Below are 19,104 nucleotides of genomic sequence, written 5' to 3' on the forward strand. Positions count from 1 at the left end.
GTGAGTTGTTAGACTCTGGACAGCCATGAATCCTCTTTTGATCTCTCAGCCTGGATGGGTTGTACAGAATATTCAAAGCCGTTCTGAAGATACTGATAGGGAGTAGATGTTCCTGCTTTAGTGATGAAAGGAGTTTATATTTTTTGTCCTCAAGTGGTTTTTGATTCCTATTTCTTCTCCTAGTTTCTTTTTCCCATGTGCTCAGATCTTTCAAAATCAGTGAAGCAGCCTCTGTGAAGTTCGTTGCTTGGTGAAGTGACGTTAGTGACGTTGAAGAACCTACATTCTGTTTGGAGACGCTGCGAACGTTAGAGTTTGTCCTTTAACTTCTGACTATCAGAGGAAAGGGAGGACCTCACCCCGGAAGGATCGTTAGATGTCATGGGAGGTCTAACTTTAGCTGTAGATTCTTAGATGATGTAAAAGATCAGATTTCTTTTTCTAAATGAAGGTTTTTTGGCAGTGCTTTGAGAAGGCTTCCATCTTGTATGTGTTACTTGAGGCTGCTGAGCACCACGTTTTGTTTACAGCAGTTTCCATTGCCCGTGCGGCGTCAAGGCCGTCGCCTGTGTGTTCTTTGATGGCGTACAAGGCTTGTCTTAAGATCAAAGCTCTTGCTACACAAAGTGCAGTGATAAAGCCTCTGTCCTGTGTGTACGCTTTGATGCCGTACAAGGGTCCCTTTCCGAGAAAACCTCTTCTCACACACAGTGCAGTGATAAGGTCTCTCTCCTGTGTGAGTTCTTTGATGCAGCACAAGGTTTGTCTGATTAGCAAAGCACTTGGAACACACTGGGCAGTGATAAGGCCTCTCTCCTGTGTGTATGTTTTGATGGCGTACAAGGGTCCCCTTCTGAGAAAACCTCTTGGAACACACAGTGCAGTGATAAGGCCTCTCTCCTGTGTGTATGTTTTGATGGCGTACAAGGGTCCCCTTCTGAGAAAACCTCTTGGAACACACAGTGCAGTGATAAGGCCTCTCTCCTGTGTGTATGTTTTGATGGCGTACAAGGGGCCCCTTCTGAGAAAACCTCTTGGAACACACTGGGCAATGATAAGGCCTCTCTCCTGTGTGAGTTCTTTGATGGAGTACAAGGGATACCTTATAAGGAAAGCGCTTGGAACACTCAGTGCAGTGATAAGGCTTCTCTCCGGTGTGTGTTCTTTGATGGAGTACAAGGGTCGCCTTCTGAGAAAAGGCTTTGGAACACAAAGTGCAGTGATAAGGTCTCTCTCCTGTGTGTATTCTTTGATGTTGTAGAAGATTTCTCTTCTGAGTAAAACTTTTCTCACAGATATTGCAGTGAAAGGGCCGCTCTCCTTTGTGAGTTTTTTCATGTGTTGCCTTATCAGCAACCCTCATTTCATGCTCAGTGTAGGGATACCGATCTGTGTGTGTTTGTTTGTGCAGTAAAAGACGCGTCTTTGCAGTAAATGTCTTCTTACACTCAGCACAGGCATAAGCTCTTACGCTGGTGCGTATTCTTTTCGCCCTTGCAAGTAGTGTTTTATTGTTAAAAGTCTCCCTCCTGTGTATTCCTTGGTGTTTTCTTTCATTCATTTTATAAGCAAAATTCTTCCTTCCTCCAGAAGTTTTACGTTTCTCTTTCCCATTCATACTTTCTGTCGTCTGCTGATGTGCTGCAGAATGAAATGAGCACTGAGAATTATACATGGAAAATATTTCTTGAAAGAAATGCACGGTTATAATATGATAAAGGTGGACAGTAATAGCTAGGAAGGAAGGAAAATGTTACTACCTGTAAACAATCATTTGCTGCTTGTAGTTCTACAGTTCACATGTGGTGATCTCTCATGGGTAGGGTTCTGACTACTAAAAAAAAAAAAAAATTAAAGATTGAGTTTTGATCTGGAGAACGACTCATAATCCCATACCAGAAAGGCATAATGCATCAGCGTGCAGACTCCAATTTAAATCATTGTGTTGTTTCCTCCATCGGAGTACATTTGACTGCTTACATGTGTAAAATCAAAATAATAAACTGCTTAATCTGAGCAACCTATATACTTTCCAACCATACAGCAAGTGGGTGATGCACGTGAGCCTGCAACATGACAAGCTGATAGTATTTACAAGTGAGTAACATTTTCCATTTGCAGCAAGCTGTGGCACATCACAGGTTGTGCAATAACTTAAAAGAATCGGTAAGGTCCAGAACACGGCAGCCAGGCTCATTCTAGGGACACCACGCCACAAACATATGACCCAACACCTACGAAGCCTCCACTTGCTCCACGTCGAGAAGAGGATCACCTTCAAACTCCTCAACCACGCCTACAAACCCCTCAACAACATCGGACCCACATACCTCAACGACCGAGTATGTTGTACCCAAGAGGAACCTCTGCTCCACTGACCTCGCCCTGGCAGAGGTCCCCCGCATCCGCAGAAACAGAACCGGCAGAAAGCCTTTTCCTACATCGCAGCCAAATCCTGGAACGAGCTCCCGGTCAACATCAGACGCTCCCCAACCCTCCACATGCTCAGGAAGTTACCTCAAGACCTGGCTTTTCGACTGACCCGGAGCTGCCCCCATCCCCCCCCCCAGCGCCTTAAGTCCCTCGCGGGTGAGTAGCACGTTCTATAAACCGCCGATTGATTGATTGATTGAAAGGAAAGAATTGCTAATTGAGTTACTAATATGCTTAGAACAATTAAGCACTTCTGGGCTTTCCTCCTTGCATTGATGTCACCAGAGAAATATTTTATGAAAGGATGCACAGAACCACAGGTTTCTGCTTTACAAATATCTACTAGAGGTATGTTGGGTAGAAAAGCCATGGTTGCATCTTTACCCCACGTGGACTCAGCCTGTGGTATTTCTATGTGGTGTCTCCGCTAGGCCTGGGCGGTAAATTCAGTTCCGCTTGAGGAATTTGTGTAATTTCGCTTTCCGCGGACAACGTGGAATTGCCAAAACTTCCGCGATCCACGGGTTCCCTGAATTTTTTGCTTGTTCACGCTTTCAAAATGTGTGTTCGCGAGATATTTCCCCCCCGAGCACGCAAACAGCGTTCGCGAACAGGAAAAAAGCATTGTGAACGGGCGGAAGAAGCAATTCCGCGTATTCGCAGAATTCTGCATGCTCGCAAAGATTTTTTTCACTGAGCTTTGTGTAACACGACTACGTAAATTCTGCCCACCCCTAGTCTCCGCACGAGTAGAAAACCATATGCCAAATTGTGCCGGTGCAAAAAACGGTCTTATTTTTCATACAGTTTCAATTCTGATAATGTAGAGCATGAGTGCATGTTTAACACTGGATGCATATTTAACTTTGTCTTTGTAAACTTGCAGGAACTGTTCATCTACTTATGGGGCGTGTCGTTTGCTAACTGTTTGAGGAAGTGACTGCTACTAGGTAGACAACTATCTAAATTAAGGCTTGCAGTGACGTAGTGGCTTAAAAGGTGGACTTGTTACTCTTGATAAAACAACATTAAAATCTTAACTGGATGCCAGGGGTGCTCTGGTGGGATAACCATTCTCACCTCTCCCATGAACATTTTCACAAGAGTTTTTTCAAAAGTATTCAAACGTTAGTGTAGGCTAGGCCAGCTTCTTTATGTATGTATCTATATGTTATTTCTATACTACAAACCTAGCCTAAAGCTAGGGCCAAAGATGAGCATAAATTATTTTTAAAGAAGGGAGTCCTCAACTCTTTCCTAAACAGGAGCAATGTCGGGCGGTCCTGATGGATACAGGGATGTTGTTCCAGATCATGAGTTCATAGATGGAAAAGGCCTGCTAACTTGTTTTTTTTTGTTACAGTTCTAAGTCTGCAGTCTGATGGAGTTCTCCAACCTCACATTTGTTGCACTTGAAAATAAGAGGTGAACTTAAGGACAACAAGAATGATGAACAAGTGATAAGAAAAAAGGTAATAGCTACAAAAGAGGAAATTCAAAAGGAAAAAGCAAGACTACTGTACTGGAAGAGTCTTAAACTTAGTAAGATGATACGAATAAGTAAGGAGAGCAGTCAAAATTCCATTGACACAAAGACGACAGGAACTTCTGACGGGGTCATCAAGCTCAGAAGGTGACTCAGACGACACTGCTAGCAACTACCTAGAAAAAAAACCTACTTGCCACTTGTTTTGCTGAGTACGGGTTACTGAGACAAGGAGAACAATGGAATATCATAAAAAAAGGAAAAACAAAAGCAAGAGGCACAAACAGAGGAAGAGAATGACAGGAAAGAGCAAATGGAAGACAAAAAGATAACTCACCCCATAGGAAGAGAAAGATGAGATATGATTATTAAATCATCCCAACATTAACTGACAATGGATGAACTAAATATCCATAACCTTGGCTTATATTTCTGCCCCCAGTACATTTATTGCTGATTCTTGTGGAGAGCCTCCCATCATATTGTATAGATAGAGAGAATTTTCCACAAAAGATATACACAGGAAAGATATACACAGGAGACAATCATATTTGACAATTACCTAGGATGTGATCTTGCTACTTATGTGTACAACACACGCAAGGTCTAAGAGCCTATGAACATGCTTTTTGCAATAGACCAATATCTCCATATGGCTATACATGGATGCTTGGGACCATGACTTTTGCCAAAATAACAATATTTTCATATTTAAAGATAGATATTACAGACAAATCTCAGGGACAGCAATGGGCACCTGCTCTCCCAGCTCTGCAAATGTATTCGTGGTCTGGTGGAAGGAACAGGTGCGTCGTGTAGTTTCCACTAATCCGTAGGACCTGCGCGTTTGTTGGACAACATAAACTTTGGATTAGTGCCTAGACTGGCTCCGGGCACCTCCGCAGGATGAGTTGGCCTAGAGACCAGCTAGCTCACAGTGCCACCATAAGACTCCCTAACCTTACCAGGAAGCCAATGGTTTCTGGCAACCACTGAACGTGCCAACCCTGACCCCTCAGGGATCTTGGAAACAGAACAGAACCTTTCGCTCAGACACTCAAGCTTACTTGCTCTCAGAGAAATATACAGAGAATACACAGTGGGACGTTTTCAATATATTTATTGAACCAACGTTATTCTTGTATAGAATACATAAGCTGAAGTAATCTGTAGACCGAAGCAGCTGAAAGTGATTACAAGCACGTAAATAGTAGATATAGTTCTACCATGGTGCTAAAACAGTGTATATATGCAGGCATATAAGCAAGGCAGCAATATAATGTAATAATTTGTAAAGCGCACAATCACCCATAAGGGTCTCTAGGCGCTGGGGGCCGTCGGGAAGATTAAGCAAGCTATTGCCCAGAATCACATGGTGCTGGGCTAATCTGCCGCTGGTGCCGGGAATCGAACCGTGATCCCCAGATTCCGGAGGCAGTCGCCCTAGCTACGGCGTACTCCTACTATGCACTCCCTACTCTGCGTGTACCTAGAGTGTGTGTGGGTGTGAAGCCAAGAATCCCCACCAAGGGACATGACAGGAGAGAATGCAGGCCCCAAATTGGTTACAAACTGATCTCCCCCTCACGGAGATGCCAGCCCGCTCCATAGTGAAGTCTCAGCCCGCACGGACCCTGGGTGTCAGCTGTAGCGCCTCCTCCACTAATCTATTGTGATGCTCATTATTTATAATAGAAAGCATCTTGTGCTGTACGTACATGTTAGACAATGTTATAGATATGTAGATAGCCCTGTCACCCTGTGGATGAAGATACGACATCTGTACATAGTGCGTCAAGAGGCCTTGTACTTAGTGTTCAAGGCATCGTGACAATGTTGTGCGAAGCTAGATGTGTAAACAAAGTAGTTTCAGAGATACGAATCCAACATTGTCGTGCATGCAAATATGTGCAAAAGGTCACAGCAGAAATTATCCTGTAAAACATTGGACAATGTATGAAATGAGCCACTTCGATACATGGGCCTAACCCGGGCACATAACGGGTGGTCTGGACATCACAAAATGAAAACATGACAAACCATGCGCTGATTTGGATCCGGTATATAGATGACCTTTCCCTGCTGTGGGACGGAAGTAGGGAAATGTCTAAAAGATTAATCCAGAGACAGACAAAAACTGATCTCAACCAAAAATTCACTCATTTGATCAGAAATAAATCTATAAATGACCTGGATAAGTCATCCTTATGTGGGACCAAGTTCAGAATATGAACTGTTAATCAACCTTTTTTGAATGGTAATAATGTGAAGACCAGCAGGCTACTGCCAGGTTGGTGAGGTTAAGTTTGAAACTTTTGAAACATAATTTTGAGGTTGAACACACTGCAGGAGAGAGGAACAAAAATACTGATTTCTTGCCTTGACTGCCCTGAGGGCAGGAAGATGTGGAACATGAGAACAAGGAGAATGACTGTGAAGATGTGGAATGTACTGCAGCAAGTATTTATTGGCCGGGGAGAGGGAGAGGGAGAGGGAGAGGGAGAGGGAGAGGGAGAGGGAAAGGGAGAGTGAGAGTGAGAGTGAGAGTGAGAGTGAGAGTGAGAGTGAGAGTGAGAGGGAGAGGGAGAGGGAGAGGGAGAGGGAGAGGGAGAGGGAGAGGGAGAGTGAGAGGGAGTGAGAGAGAGAGAGAGAGAGTGTGTGTGTGTGTGTGTGTGTAAAAGTAGAGAAAGACATTGGATGAAGATTCTATTTTATTGAAAGTGATTCATTTCATGAGGAAAGAATGGCCAAAAGAAAAACGATTTGTTGTGTGAACTGCAGACGATAGCCAAGTTCATTCTGTCAGAGGTGAGCCGTGAAGGACATTTAGGTGTGATATCTAACAACAAACAACTGACAATGCAATACTGGTCGCCTGCCATAGACAGGGATGTGGAAGAACTCATTAGAGAGAGTAACCAGTTGTTTGCAAAATGATAAAGGGATGATATACAGAGTTCTGCTTATGACAGAAGTGAGTTTTCCTGACAGAGAGCGGGGCAATGAATGTAATGATTTTTTAGGTCTCTTTCAGATGCTTCCTGTGCATCAGATATTTGCCATTGTGCTTGTGGAGTACATGTAAAATTGGTTGAAAGTATGATTTGTACATGGAAGTGAGGGTTTTCTGTGTGAATTGGTATCGGATAATGGTGAACAATTTGGCAAACATCCTTTACAACGCAACTTTTACCACGCAGTGCTTTTACATCGCAACTTTTACAAAGCAAACCATTACAACGCATTGCGCTGGGGGGGCGCTCTAGGATAGGGAATAGATTTAATTTACTATCCAACACCTTCCCTACTATCCACGGGGACTGGAGTTGGAATAGTAAATTAAACTATTCACTATCCAGCACCCCAAAGCGCTATGCGTTGTAATGGTATGCGTTGTAAAATGTAAAAACTGCGATGTAAAAGCATGCGTGGTAAAAGCATGCTTTGTAATGTCATACATCCGAACAATTTATCTTGAGGGAAATAAAGCAGTATTTGGATGGAACCGGTTACAAGATAAATGTGCTAGTCATCATCACCCACAGAGTAATGGCCAAGCACAGAGGATGAAAAGATTGGTCAATTAGGATTTTTCATGCCAGTATCAAAGTGGAAGATGCTGCAAGGGCTATGCTTTCAGCTTATTGCAACACACTGCATTGCACCATTTTGTGCAGAGAGGCAGACATTTGCATGATTTGGTCCTTGTAATGTGCACTGAAATGTCTAAAGAGGGCCTCAGACACAATAGCTATATAAAGAAGGAAGAAAGATGAATTGGGCTTCAAAAGATACATATGATATTGTAAAGCTATTGTTCGCACAGCCATGATCACAGAGCCAATAATCTTATGTAATCATAGTACTCTGGAATTACTGGGGGAATCAGATGCCAAATCTCCACAGTAATTCCACATATCTCAGAGCAATCACCATTTACTTCACCCACCCTCCAGCAGAGTTTCTTTAAATGCTAATATTGCTGACTTAGAGGGAGAAAAAATTGAGGGAAATGTAACAGGAGACATTATGGAGACACAGCTGAGGCCTTATATTCTGAACACTCGAACATCACATAGACCCAGTCAAATCTCTAAAGTGCTTTAGTTTGCACTAGCAACAAAAAAGGGCAATGTTACTCTCGGTGAATAACACCTCACTTTCACCTCACACTTAGGGGGTGGTGAGTATCGCGGTGCTTGGATTGAAATCACAGATTCTGCCACATAATTCCTCAGAGGTCCTGAGCCTGGAATGCGGTGTCTCATGCACGGACCAGAATTCAGGTCATTTTTCATGTGCAGAGTCCCAATTCTTAGCCTATCACATAACGGGAAGGAGAAACTCCTTTGCGAAAATAAAAGAGATACTAGGTACATGACCGCTTCTGGTGTACTCAAGGCCCCCACAAAGATGCCACTCCACACAACTCAGATTAGGCCCCCTGCAGGTCTTATTAAAAATCTGGAAACATCCACTTTGGAAATATTTTATGCTGCATTCCCTCAGAACTGTACACGTTACTCGCCATTCTGGATGTTAATTCAGTACGAAACAAATACCTGGGATGGCTTTGAGCAGCAATCCATCTGCGTCTGTATTTCCTCTCTCCAGTGGGTCTCTAGCGATAGCTCCATCAGTATCAGCAGCATTCTGTGGCAGGAAGGATGACGCTTCAGATGGGCCCTGCGCATCAGCACATGTGGGTTGTAGGTCAGAGTTCTCATCTTGGTTCTCAGGGTGCAGTGGTTCTTGCTTGTAGTTCTGATCGTAGTCCTCAGGACTAAGTGGTTCTAGCTTAAAGCCGCGATCTGGACTGAGTGTCTCAAGGTGCATTGGTTCGGTCTTGCAGTTCTGATGTGGTTCATGTGCATCAGAAAGAACCTGCTGCAGGCATGTGTTGAGCTGCAGACTCTGGTCTTTTTGAAATGCTGGTTGTCTGCAGAGGTTTTGCCATTGACCCTCACCATCAAACCACAACAACTCTTGCTTTAGGAGTTCACTTGTTCCTTCCCCATCTGGGAGCATTGGTTGACTGCAGTGGATTTGCTGTGGCTCATGTCCCTCGTGAAACAGTGGCTGCGGGCAGACGTTCTGTTGTGCGCCCCAACTATCTGCATACAGTGGATCTTTCTTCACGTGCTCCTCTTGTTCCTGTTCAACTGGGGAAACTAGTTGTATGCACTGGTCCTGCTGTGGTTCCTGTCCATCATCAAACACTGGTGGAAGACGAAGGCTTGGCTCACCTGGGATGACTTGAACATCTGGAGGAGGACACCTGGAGACAGTACCGTCCAGCCGTGGTCCAGAGCCAGCCGGAGACAGAGGCTGGGGGCACTGGCTCTGCTTTGGTTCATGCCGATGAGAAGACAGATGTTGGGGGCACTGGCTCTGCTTTGGTTCATGCCCATGAGAAGACAGAGGTTGGGGGCACTGGCTCTGCTTTGGTTCATGCCCATGCGGAGACAGAGGTTGGCAGCACTGGCTCTGCTTTGGTTCATGCCCATGCGGAGACAGAGGTTGGGGGCACTGGCTCTGCTTTGGTTCATGCTGATGAGAAGACAGATTTTGGGGGCACTGGCTCTGCTTTGGTTCATGCCCATGCGGAGACAGAGGTTGGGGGCACTGGCTCTGCTTTGGTTCATGCCCATGAGGAGACAGAGGTTGAGGGCACTGGCTCTGCTTTGCTTCATGCCCATGAGGAGACAGAGGTTGAAGACACTGATTCGGCTGTGGATCACGACCAGGTGGAGATGTAGATTCAAGGCATTGGTTCACCTCCTTGACCCTGACTGAAAGATTGATTGGAGGGGACCTGCTGATAGGACAATCTCTAACCACCACCGGACTGACCCTCTCCAAAGACACCCCCCCATTTTCAAGGTGATCTAGACCCTTTGCTGTCCAGATTTGCTCCATGAGCCCAGCGACTCTTGACGGCACGTCCTCTAGGGTATTCTGCAAGTTATCCAGTTTGGCTTCCAACTGCTCCAACATAGATAAAAGGATCATGTTAGGCAGGTTTCCCGATAGCGGTTCCATTTCACAGTCCCTCTGAGCATCAGTTTGGGATTTTGAAGAAGGCCCATTATGGATAGGAGAAGATGGGAGTGTGGATCTTACGGGTTCAGGTGAACTCTGCACTTCTCCTTTTTGTCTTGGAACCTGCCTTTTCTCCATTCTGAAATTCTGATGTTCAAGTCCTCAGGTGTCTGTGAAGGGGAAGAAAATAGACACATTATCACAGGACAATTTGGGCAAAATAGTCCTTCCTGTCTCACCACACGTTGTTTAAGCTTTAAATAGAAATTATTTAGTCCAGCTAATGACTCGAAAGAACTAAATTGTCTCGAGAGCTGGAGAGGATCTACTCTGCTCAAGGTCAGGATGTCCCAGAGGACATCAGGAGTTACCCTGCTACACATCTAAACCCCGCTCAGTGCTGCCCTTACGTGATATGGTGAGATTTCCTCCAGTTCCGCTCTGCCCTGCCGGAGAGGACTACCTATCCAGAGCTGATCTGTTAAGCTTCAAAATGTTTCAGTATGCCCGCATCAAACCTAACCCTATAATTTAACGGACTTATTACGTTTTTGTAATTCTTAAATTTTTTATTAATGAAAATTCGGTAAGCATTACCATAATTGATATTTCCTATGAAGTTGAGCATTGGGGAATAATAGATTTTAATAAACAGAAAATTATAAAATTTGCTGGTAAGGAATTGAGCTACCTAGGTCACGTAATCTCTGCTGATGGGGTCTGCCCCAAAGATGAATCAATTAAAGCCACACAGGAGTAGTGGAGTAGTGTGGCTCACTGGTTAGAGGAGGCAGGCCAAAGAGCAGAAGTCGGCCCGGGACCAGGGTCCAATTCCCGACGCGGCAGGGTCGTGGACCTTGGTCAGCGGACTCGATAATTCTCGCTTCGGTGCTTACTCTAATCAGGGGTTCCACTCGGCAACTCTGGGCATTAGCTTGCCTAATCTCCACAACGGCCCCACCAATTCCGGGGATGCTTGGCTCCACCTTGGGGACTCCCAGTAAGGGACCATCCCACAGGGAAAGCCAGGACGGGTTCCCCAGAGTTATACATCACCAGGAGACCTATGGACGGGTAGCAGTGCGCTTTACAAGCTCAAAAACATTTACATTTACAGGAAATACCTAGACCCATTAAGAAAGAAGAGACACACACGTTTTTGGTGAGAAACATTCTATTCTCAGTTTGTACCTAATTTACTTGTGCCTTGTGAGACCTGCTGAGGAAGGGTGCAGAATACGCGTGGAGTAGGGAATACGAGAAGGATTTTCAGATGTTAAGGAGTCTTGTGAATGCTCCCAGTCTGCATAGTTTTGCCCCATTGTGTTGTTACAGATGCCAGAGACAAGGGCCCAAGAGTGGAACTGAAACAGCGGCATGATCGGAAAGCAAGTCATTATTGCATTTGCATCTAGGGCTTTTCCGGAGGATGAATGTAGACATTCCACTACTGAGAAGGAGGCATTGGCCATGTTTTGGGCTCTCAAAATAAACATTCTTGTGGAGTGTAGGAAACTGTAAGTAGAGGATGTTGTACTAGTCCAAACTGGACTCAATCTATGCAGCTGCTACAAGGTTCCTGCTTTCTAGTGTCAAATAAGGGGCAATCTCTTTCTGGCGTTTAATATGATACATGCACAATGACACGACTCACAGACCTTGCCAGACCGAGAAAGCACTGTTGATCTTTACTTTCAAGCTCTACACATTTTGAGCAAAGAGTGGAAGAGTGCCCATCTCCGAAGGCTAGTAGGCATCAAGCCATTAGTCATTATGACAATTAATAAGCAGAACTTCGGTCTTCTCAGCGTTTCACTTCAGTTTATTGCAACCCAGCCACTGCCATAGGACAGGCATTGTGTGGTGGAATGTGAGGTGAGGGGAGAGTTAACTGTCTAAACACAGCAAGATCTGGGTGTCGTCAGAATACATAAATGCTCTAACACCTTTCTCAGTAAAACTTCAGTCAGCAAACGGGATTACATAGCTGGTGAACAAATGGGGCGAGATTGAGGACCCACAAGTCACTCTGAAATTGCATGCAATGTGTTGGACGAAAAGTTTCCCAATCTGGCGATAAGTGTTCAGCCTGTAAATAATGATATGAAGCTCTTTAAGGCCTAGCACCCGATTCCCAAAGCCTTAACATGGATCACCAAGTTGGAGATCTCAACTGTGGGACGACAGCAGAGAGATCTAATGAGATCAAAGCATTGGCTCCTGCTCCCATTTCAGCTCATCCATAATAGGGAGAAGCACTGCCTCTGTATTGTGTAATGGCCAAAATCATGCCCTAGTGTCCTTGGGAAAGTGGTTTTGCTACAAACCTTTCCACCAGCTAAGAGCAAAAGAAAGTAACGATATTGGTAATAACTTTTTTAAAACCAAGGAATCTGCTCCTGGCTTCCAGAACAAGGGATTTGCTGTGGTGTCTTTAAGAGCAGCAGGAACCATACCATTAACAACTGAATGGGGAGTAATGGCAGAGCTACTGGTCCAACTTAGAGATTCAGTTGTTTGAAATCTGTTACAGGATTGATGTTGTTCAGCTAACCAGATCTAGTCACCCCAAAAGGAAGGTGCAGAAGTCTCAGGGAAGAAAGTGGAGAGCTCCCTGTGTCAAATAATACCAGGTGCTGAAGTGGTCTCTACTGGGGGAAGGTACGTATATCAATCACCTCCATTAAGGTTTTAATTTTGTTGTGTCACACAGTGGATGCAACAGTGTGAGAGTGAATTATAAATTGAAAGTTTCTGTGAAGCTGACATACAAAGGGACACGGATGAGTTGGATGACAAGATGAAGTCATTGTAGGAGGCGACAAAGATTCTCTGAGCTAGAGCAATAACCCCGCCACATAACTTAGTTGGGGAAAACAAATATAATATTTCAGTAAAGGAGGAGGACTTAGAGAAGAGGTCCTGAAGGAATAACATCAGGATAGAGGAGTATATATGCGCGAAGAAGGGGAAGACACATGTAAACATGTTAGAGAAATGTTGCTTACAATCCTCGACTAGAGATGAAAAGTCCTGGGAATGACCAGGCTATTACATTATGAACGGCTGGAGACAACTGCTTATCATCATGGGGAAAGGACCTTTTAACGGAACCCTAATAGAAAGAGCTGTGATTTCTTAGCTATTGTGCAGAAAGGTTTCTATCCTATTAAGGACACAGATGTAAGGAGTACGCATTTCTCTCTTCGTATTATGCAATGAGTCCCATACTCAGAAAAAAATAGCCCTTGCTTTCCACGTAAACCAGGCACAAGGCGAAGCACTTCCTCTTTATTTGTGCAAAATGCCCTCTCCTTTGTCATTCCTCCACTGGTAATAATGTTTCTGGTCAGAGCTTGAAAGGAAAAGCTCTTGTGAGTCACGTCATTCGTTGAACCTGTGCCACCCTAGAATCGTCCACATTGCTCAAAGTATTTCTTACAATCATCAATCGAATGGGAGCAGATTTGTCAAGATCGTTCAATACTAAAAATGGCCTATCCTCAACGAGCTTCCATTCTCCTTCTTGAGTGGCTGCAGTATTAGTTGTACCTAGGGTGGGAAAATCCTCGCCTCAGTGACATTAATAGAGTTTAATTTTCTTTCATGACAGCTCGGAAATATGGTTATGTTACCACAACTTGTGAAGTGCAACAGCTGCCCCAGCGAAGGGGCATCCCGGCGCTGACAGCAGAGCAACTGACATGTATGGGTGGAACTGAGGTAAGGACTATGGTGCCGGGAAGAGGTGAGTTTTAATGGCCTTCCTGAATTCTAGATAGTTGTTAAGGCCACGCATGTGAGCTGGAAGTGCATTCGAGAGGAGGGACGCTCTGCTGCGAAAAGAGCAGCCTCCAGCGCAGACTTTCTCTGTTCGGGGGACCACTACCAGGTGTTGACTCTGTGAGCGACGATGGCGTGAGGGAACATAAGGCAAGAGGAGGCTGGCCAAGATGTTAGGGGAAGACAGTTTCAAGGCTTTGAAGGCAATGCATAAAGCCTTGAATGTAATTCGCCTGGCTACAGGCAACCAGTGAAGGCGCCAGATGGCGTTGGAAACCGGGCAGGACCTGTGCAGATCTAGCAGGGTCCCTGCTGCCGCGTTCTGTGCCCTTTGTAGCCTCAGAATTGCAGCCTTATTAGACCCTAGATACAGAGAGCATGCATAGGCCAGTCTTGACGTTACAGACGCCTGAATGATGATCTGTCGTGTGGGTGCATCGAAGAAACCCAATAGGGGTCGAAGCCCCTGAAGTAGTCCAAAGCAGACACCTGCCACTTTTTTTGGTTTGGGCTCGGAAGTTGAGAGATGAGTCTATCCACACCTCTAGATTTTTCACAACCTGCTTGGTGGGGGGGGGGGCACTATCAAGGCTTGTGGGCTACCAGCGTTCACTCGACTGACCATGGTCCTTGCCCACCAGCAGTACCTCCGACTTGCTGCCATTCGGCTGGAGCCAGTTGGTGGTCATCCATTCAGCAACTGCTGCTAGGTCGTCCTGAAACTTGAGGGCATCCTGTTCGGTGTTATCCGAGAGCGCCATCACCAACTGTGTATCATCGGCGTAGGAGACCATGGTCAGTCCTCTGCTCTTAGCTACTGCGGCCAGGAGTTGGAAGTAAAGATTGAATAGCAAGGGGCTGAGGGAGGAACCCTGTGGCACCCCTTGTTTGATGGGGTGTTCACCCGAGGCATATGGAGGTTACCACGAACGACCTCTCATGAAGAAAAGAGGCAAGCGACTCCAGTGCCGGACCAGTGATTCCTGGCTCCTCCAGGCGGCGCAGCAGTATGGCATGGGACACCATGTCAAACGCGGCGCTCAGATCCAGCAGGATCAGCGCCGACGTTAGACCAGCATCTAGTGTGGACTAGAGATGTTCTGTCACAGCCAGCAGAGCAGACTCCATGCTCTGACCTGGTCGGAAGCCGTTCTGGGAGGGGTCCAGCATGTTATTCCTGGTCAGAAAGTCAAATAGGAGGGAGTTAACATAGGCCTCAGTAATCTTTGCCACCCAGGGGAGCAAGGAAATAGGACGATAGTTCTCTGGCTTGGCAGTGTCGAGGGAAGTTTTTTTAAGCAGGGGTATCACTTTGGCCTGTTTCCATGCCCTGGGCACAGTGGTCGTGGCAAGTGACCCGTTTATCACCTGACGCATGGAGGATAAGATAGTAGGAAGCACTTTCCTGAATTGGTCTGGTTTGAGCGGGTCTGCTGGAGATCCAGACTTGACTTTATTACACAGTGTTCGCAGCTGGTCGGCAGGGATAGGCGGAAAGATGTCTAAGGTATTTGCCTTTTGAGGGCCCCGTGCAGCTTGCTCGCTACTATGTGTTGTTGGGAAGGACCTACAGATGTTATCCACCTTCCTAACGAAGAAGGTGGCAAGGTCCTCACACAGCTCATTGGACTTGATAGTTGGCCCAGCGGAGTCTGCTGGGATTGAAGGTCAGAGAGTATTGAGAACACGCTCTTTGCAGGGTTATCACTTTCGCGGATTTTATTGGCGTAAAATGCCGCTCAGGCCAATTGAATGGTCTTGTGGTACCTCTTAATCGCCGCCCGGTAAATGCCCTTCGCGGCGGGATTGAAATCCCTTCTCCAAATACGCTCCAGCCGCTTGCAGCTCTTGCGCATATTAGCCAAGTCGCCTTTGTACCATGGTCTAGTTCTAGATTTGCGGTTAATAAACCATTTCCCAGGGATTAGGCTGTCTAACGGAGAATACCCTGTATGCCTTGTTGGCGTCAACCGGCAGCCTCAGGCAGGTAATCGAAAGGTATGCGTCGAATTATTCCCAATTTGGGGATGGGCATGTGCACTGTAAGTGAGGGTATGTTCGTGAAGATTGGGTCTAACAGGTGGCCGGCAATGTGCGTCGGACCCGATACCAATTGCACAAGCTAACAAGCCGCCAGATCAGCTACAAAGTTAGCTATGTCTATGTCATCATAATTATCCAGATGGAGGTTCAAATCCCCAGTGACGGTAAAGTTAGTGGCGTTAACTGCTAATACTCTAACAGTCTCCATGAGGGTAGTCCTAAAGTCAGTGGATGGCCCAGGGGGCCGGGATACCAGGAGCCCCGACATCGTGTAGTTGGGGCTCAGTGAGATCTTAAAGTGTGCACATTCGCATCCGGCGACGACCTGTTTTACAGACGTACATGTATAGCAAGATTTAAAAATGATCGCAATGCCTCCACCTCTGGACTCCCTATTTAAAGTAAGGATGCAGTAGCCAGAAGGCAGCGCAATGCCTGGCTCGGCTATCATGGCATCAGAGAGCCACTTCAGGGGAGGTGTCCTCTAATAGGTCATGGACATCAGCGAAGTGTTTGGCTAAGGAGCGACAGTTCAGATTGAGGATGCTAAGATGCTTACTGGGATGGGGGAGGTAGCAGCGCCGGGACCGGGCTAGTACAGTACTGAGGCCGCACTGTATACAGCAGAACGGGCCCTCAATGGCGTCCCCATAGGACTGTCTACAATTGCTCACAGACTATCTGATTTTTAGGAGGTCATTCTGAGCGTAGAAGAGCCTATCTCTAGTGGGGGAGGCAGCATGTCTGGCTTGGACGGGCGCAGACAGCCTTGCCTTTGGCGTGCCTTTGGGGCGCCTGCTCTGTGCTTCTGCGCCATCGGCCCCTTTTTACTGGGCTGGTGCCGAGTTTTGAGCAACTAGACCGTCGCCTCAACCAAAATGGCAGAGGAGTGCCGCAACTCTCAACTCCCTCCACACACACAGCCCGCTAAAGGGGGATTGGCGGATTTTAAGTCCCAGATACGGTGAGTGCAGATAAAGAGTAACCCGCGAGTAATTTGTGCAATTTGCGTACGTTTTTAAAAGACAGATTATGGCAGCGAGAAAATACAGGTCAAGCACAGACTCTGATGCCAAAGATTTAAAAAGCGCTCAAGGTCACACACACACACACACACACACACACACACACACAAGTTAAAACAACACAGCTTCCTGCAACCGGGCAGTCCTGCACGTCATTTACATGCTGCGAGCAATAATTACATTCCTTGTTAGGACCGTAGACTCTGATTATGCAAGTTTCATTAACCACCATCACTAGTTTGAAGCAGAATTCCTTTAAGGTGGAGTCCAAGGACCAGGCTGCCGCCCTCAAACTATCCTCAAGACGGCTACCCAAGGTATAGGCCTTTGATGCTCACCGAGTGCAACCAAAAGATGGAGACACCGATTCCATCCTTGGCCATAATCCACCGAAACAATTGTGCATTTGTTGCTGGGGGAACCCGCATACATGGTTTCTTGATTGCAGTGAGCAGCTGTTTTGTCCCAGGGAGTCTCACCTCCAGTGTTAAGGTCTCATACCCGCGTAAACAACTTACTCTGCACAAGTTACGCACAATTTAGGATTGCCTGGCAATGCCAGATATTCAACTATCCTAGTGTGCGATTTGGAATTTCTTGACACTGTGAAGGTAACCACTTCCAGTGTGTACACTCTGAAAGAAATATCCAGGGCTCTGACATCAGAGACCCATTTACCTACTATAAGACATGACAAACTTGATATATTACTCAACAATTCCTTTCTGGAAAGAAACGGTTTGTCCTGCCAAGATTCCAAGAAGTGCAGAACCACATTCATGTCCTACAATTGTGAATATCAAGGTTAGGGGAGGAATTGAAAGTCTGATTTCTCCGAGAAGTCTACATACCAGAGGATGCGTTCCCTGTAACCTTCCTGGTGGCAGTTTCCTTGGACATCCCTTAGAATGTTTTGAGCCTGGGGAACACGGATTGGAGAACCCAAAGAAAGGTCAAGAAGAATTGGAAACCAAGGTTGCAATCTCCAAACCAGTGTCCATAACAACAGGTTCATCTTCTGTCTCCTGACCTGTGCCATAAGCTTCACGATCATTGAGAACAGGGGACATGCATAATTGAGCGCCTGCCTCCAGTCTTGACAGAACACATCAGTTGCCTCTGCTAAAGGGTCCGGTCTGCAGCTTAAAAACCAAGGAGCAGGTGATCCAGTCTTGATGTAAACAGGCCTATGTGGCATGGTCTCCACCTGGTCATTATCAAGTGATCGAAAAACAAAGGGGCCTCGATCAACAACGGATGCAGCGGCCTCACCGGGCCCTGGCAGTGCCGCGATCTAACGTTGGACCAAATCCACTGGAACCCCTTTACAGTAGGAGCAAATGAAGAGAACTGTGAGTGTGGAGTGCACCCTGGGCTCCGGGTCTCTCTGCTCTGGTGCCAGGTGGGCAGACTGAACTCGAACAAGCATGCAGACCCGATCCCTAGAGGCCTGGGAGAGCCCTGGAGTCGGACTACCAGCGGGCCCTGAACAAGCAAAGAGTGCCACTCATCACCTGCCCCTCATCAGACCCCCGATAAGCAGCGAGAGCAGCGCGTCTGTAAGGCTGTGTATTGCGCTGGGAGCCCATACCTAGAACTGCATCTGCCCAATAAAATACGGGTACAAATAAAAGGAACCCCCTGGGCATACACCTCAGAACTGGCACCAGTGCACTCCAAAAGTAGTGGTGACTCGTGAGTAAGGCTCCACCACCCTATAGAGACCTTGTTGCTTTTTTCTGGGGACTATCCGGCAAGTTACCTTACACTGCTTGCAAGGTACAAAGACGCTGAGAACTACATGTGAAAGAAGGTGACACTGACCTAAAAGATAATCACCTTTTCAATCAAGCCCTTGCATAACCAAAGATGGGCCGTACAGGGGAAAATAACCAGACCCACTCTCATCGGGGGAGCAGAACATAACGAGCAGGACGGCGCAGTCCAAGTGCCTGCTCCAGACTGCCTTCCGCCAACAGCCACCGAAGACCCTGAAGATAAACTAGATATTATCCTACCGCTTTCCCTCTTTCATTCTTTGTCTACTTCCCCATCTCCTATCCCTTCCCCCCTTAATCTCTCCCCGTGCCTGCTATGCCGCCTAGCCCCAGTCCCTTGTGCCCTTTAACTAAGCACTCCTTCTCCCCTTGTTGGGGAAAGATCCAATTACTTATACTCTGGAGTCTCATTGACCCCTCTGAGAGACTCCACAGCGCCAAGGGAGCCACTCACAGTTGAGGTATGGTGTGGCGCACCTTGCCAAATCACTCCATCTCCCCTTTTCGGGGAAGG

The 19,104-nt window shown here is 46.4% G+C and overlaps 1 protein-coding gene across 1 annotated transcript; it reads right to left on the bottom strand.

The window, feature by feature from the left end:
- Positions 1–116: 116 nt before the first annotated feature.
- LOC144759789 (uncharacterized) lies at positions 117–10,099 on the bottom strand. The gene is made up of 3 exons (XM_078646501.1): positions 9,516–10,099; positions 8,482–9,227; positions 117–1,641 (listed from the first exon to the last, which is right to left on the bottom strand). The coding sequence occupies exons 1-3, from the start codon at positions 10,097–10,099 to the stop codon at positions 554–556; spliced, it is 2,418 nt and encodes an 805-aa protein (XP_078502627.1). The 3' UTR covers positions 117–553.
- Positions 10,100–19,104: the final 9,005 nt, after the last annotated feature.

The sequence above is a fragment of the Lissotriton helveticus genome, chromosome 1_1 (genome assembly GCF_964261635.1).
Source record: "Lissotriton helveticus chromosome 1_1, aLisHel1.1, whole genome shotgun sequence".
Classification (NCBI taxonomy): domain Eukaryota; kingdom Metazoa; phylum Chordata; class Amphibia; order Caudata; family Salamandridae; genus Lissotriton; species Lissotriton helveticus.

What these genes read in the sequence shown, in the direction of transcription:
- LOC144759789 (XM_078646501.1), bottom strand. Translation starts at nt 10,099, where the DNA reads ATGGAGAAAAGGCAGGTTCCAAGACAAAAAGGAGAAGTGCAGAGTTCA. An exon ending in CCTCTGTCTCCGCATGGGCA is followed by an intron (nt 9,228 to 9,515) that starts TGAACCAAAGCA and finishes TCCGGCTGGCTC; the next exon opens with TGGACCACGGCTGGACGGTA. An exon ending in GCTGCTCAAAGCCATCCCAG is followed by an intron (nt 1,642 to 8,481) that starts GTATTTGTTTCG and finishes TTCATTCTGCAG; the next exon opens with CACATCAGCAGACGACAGAA.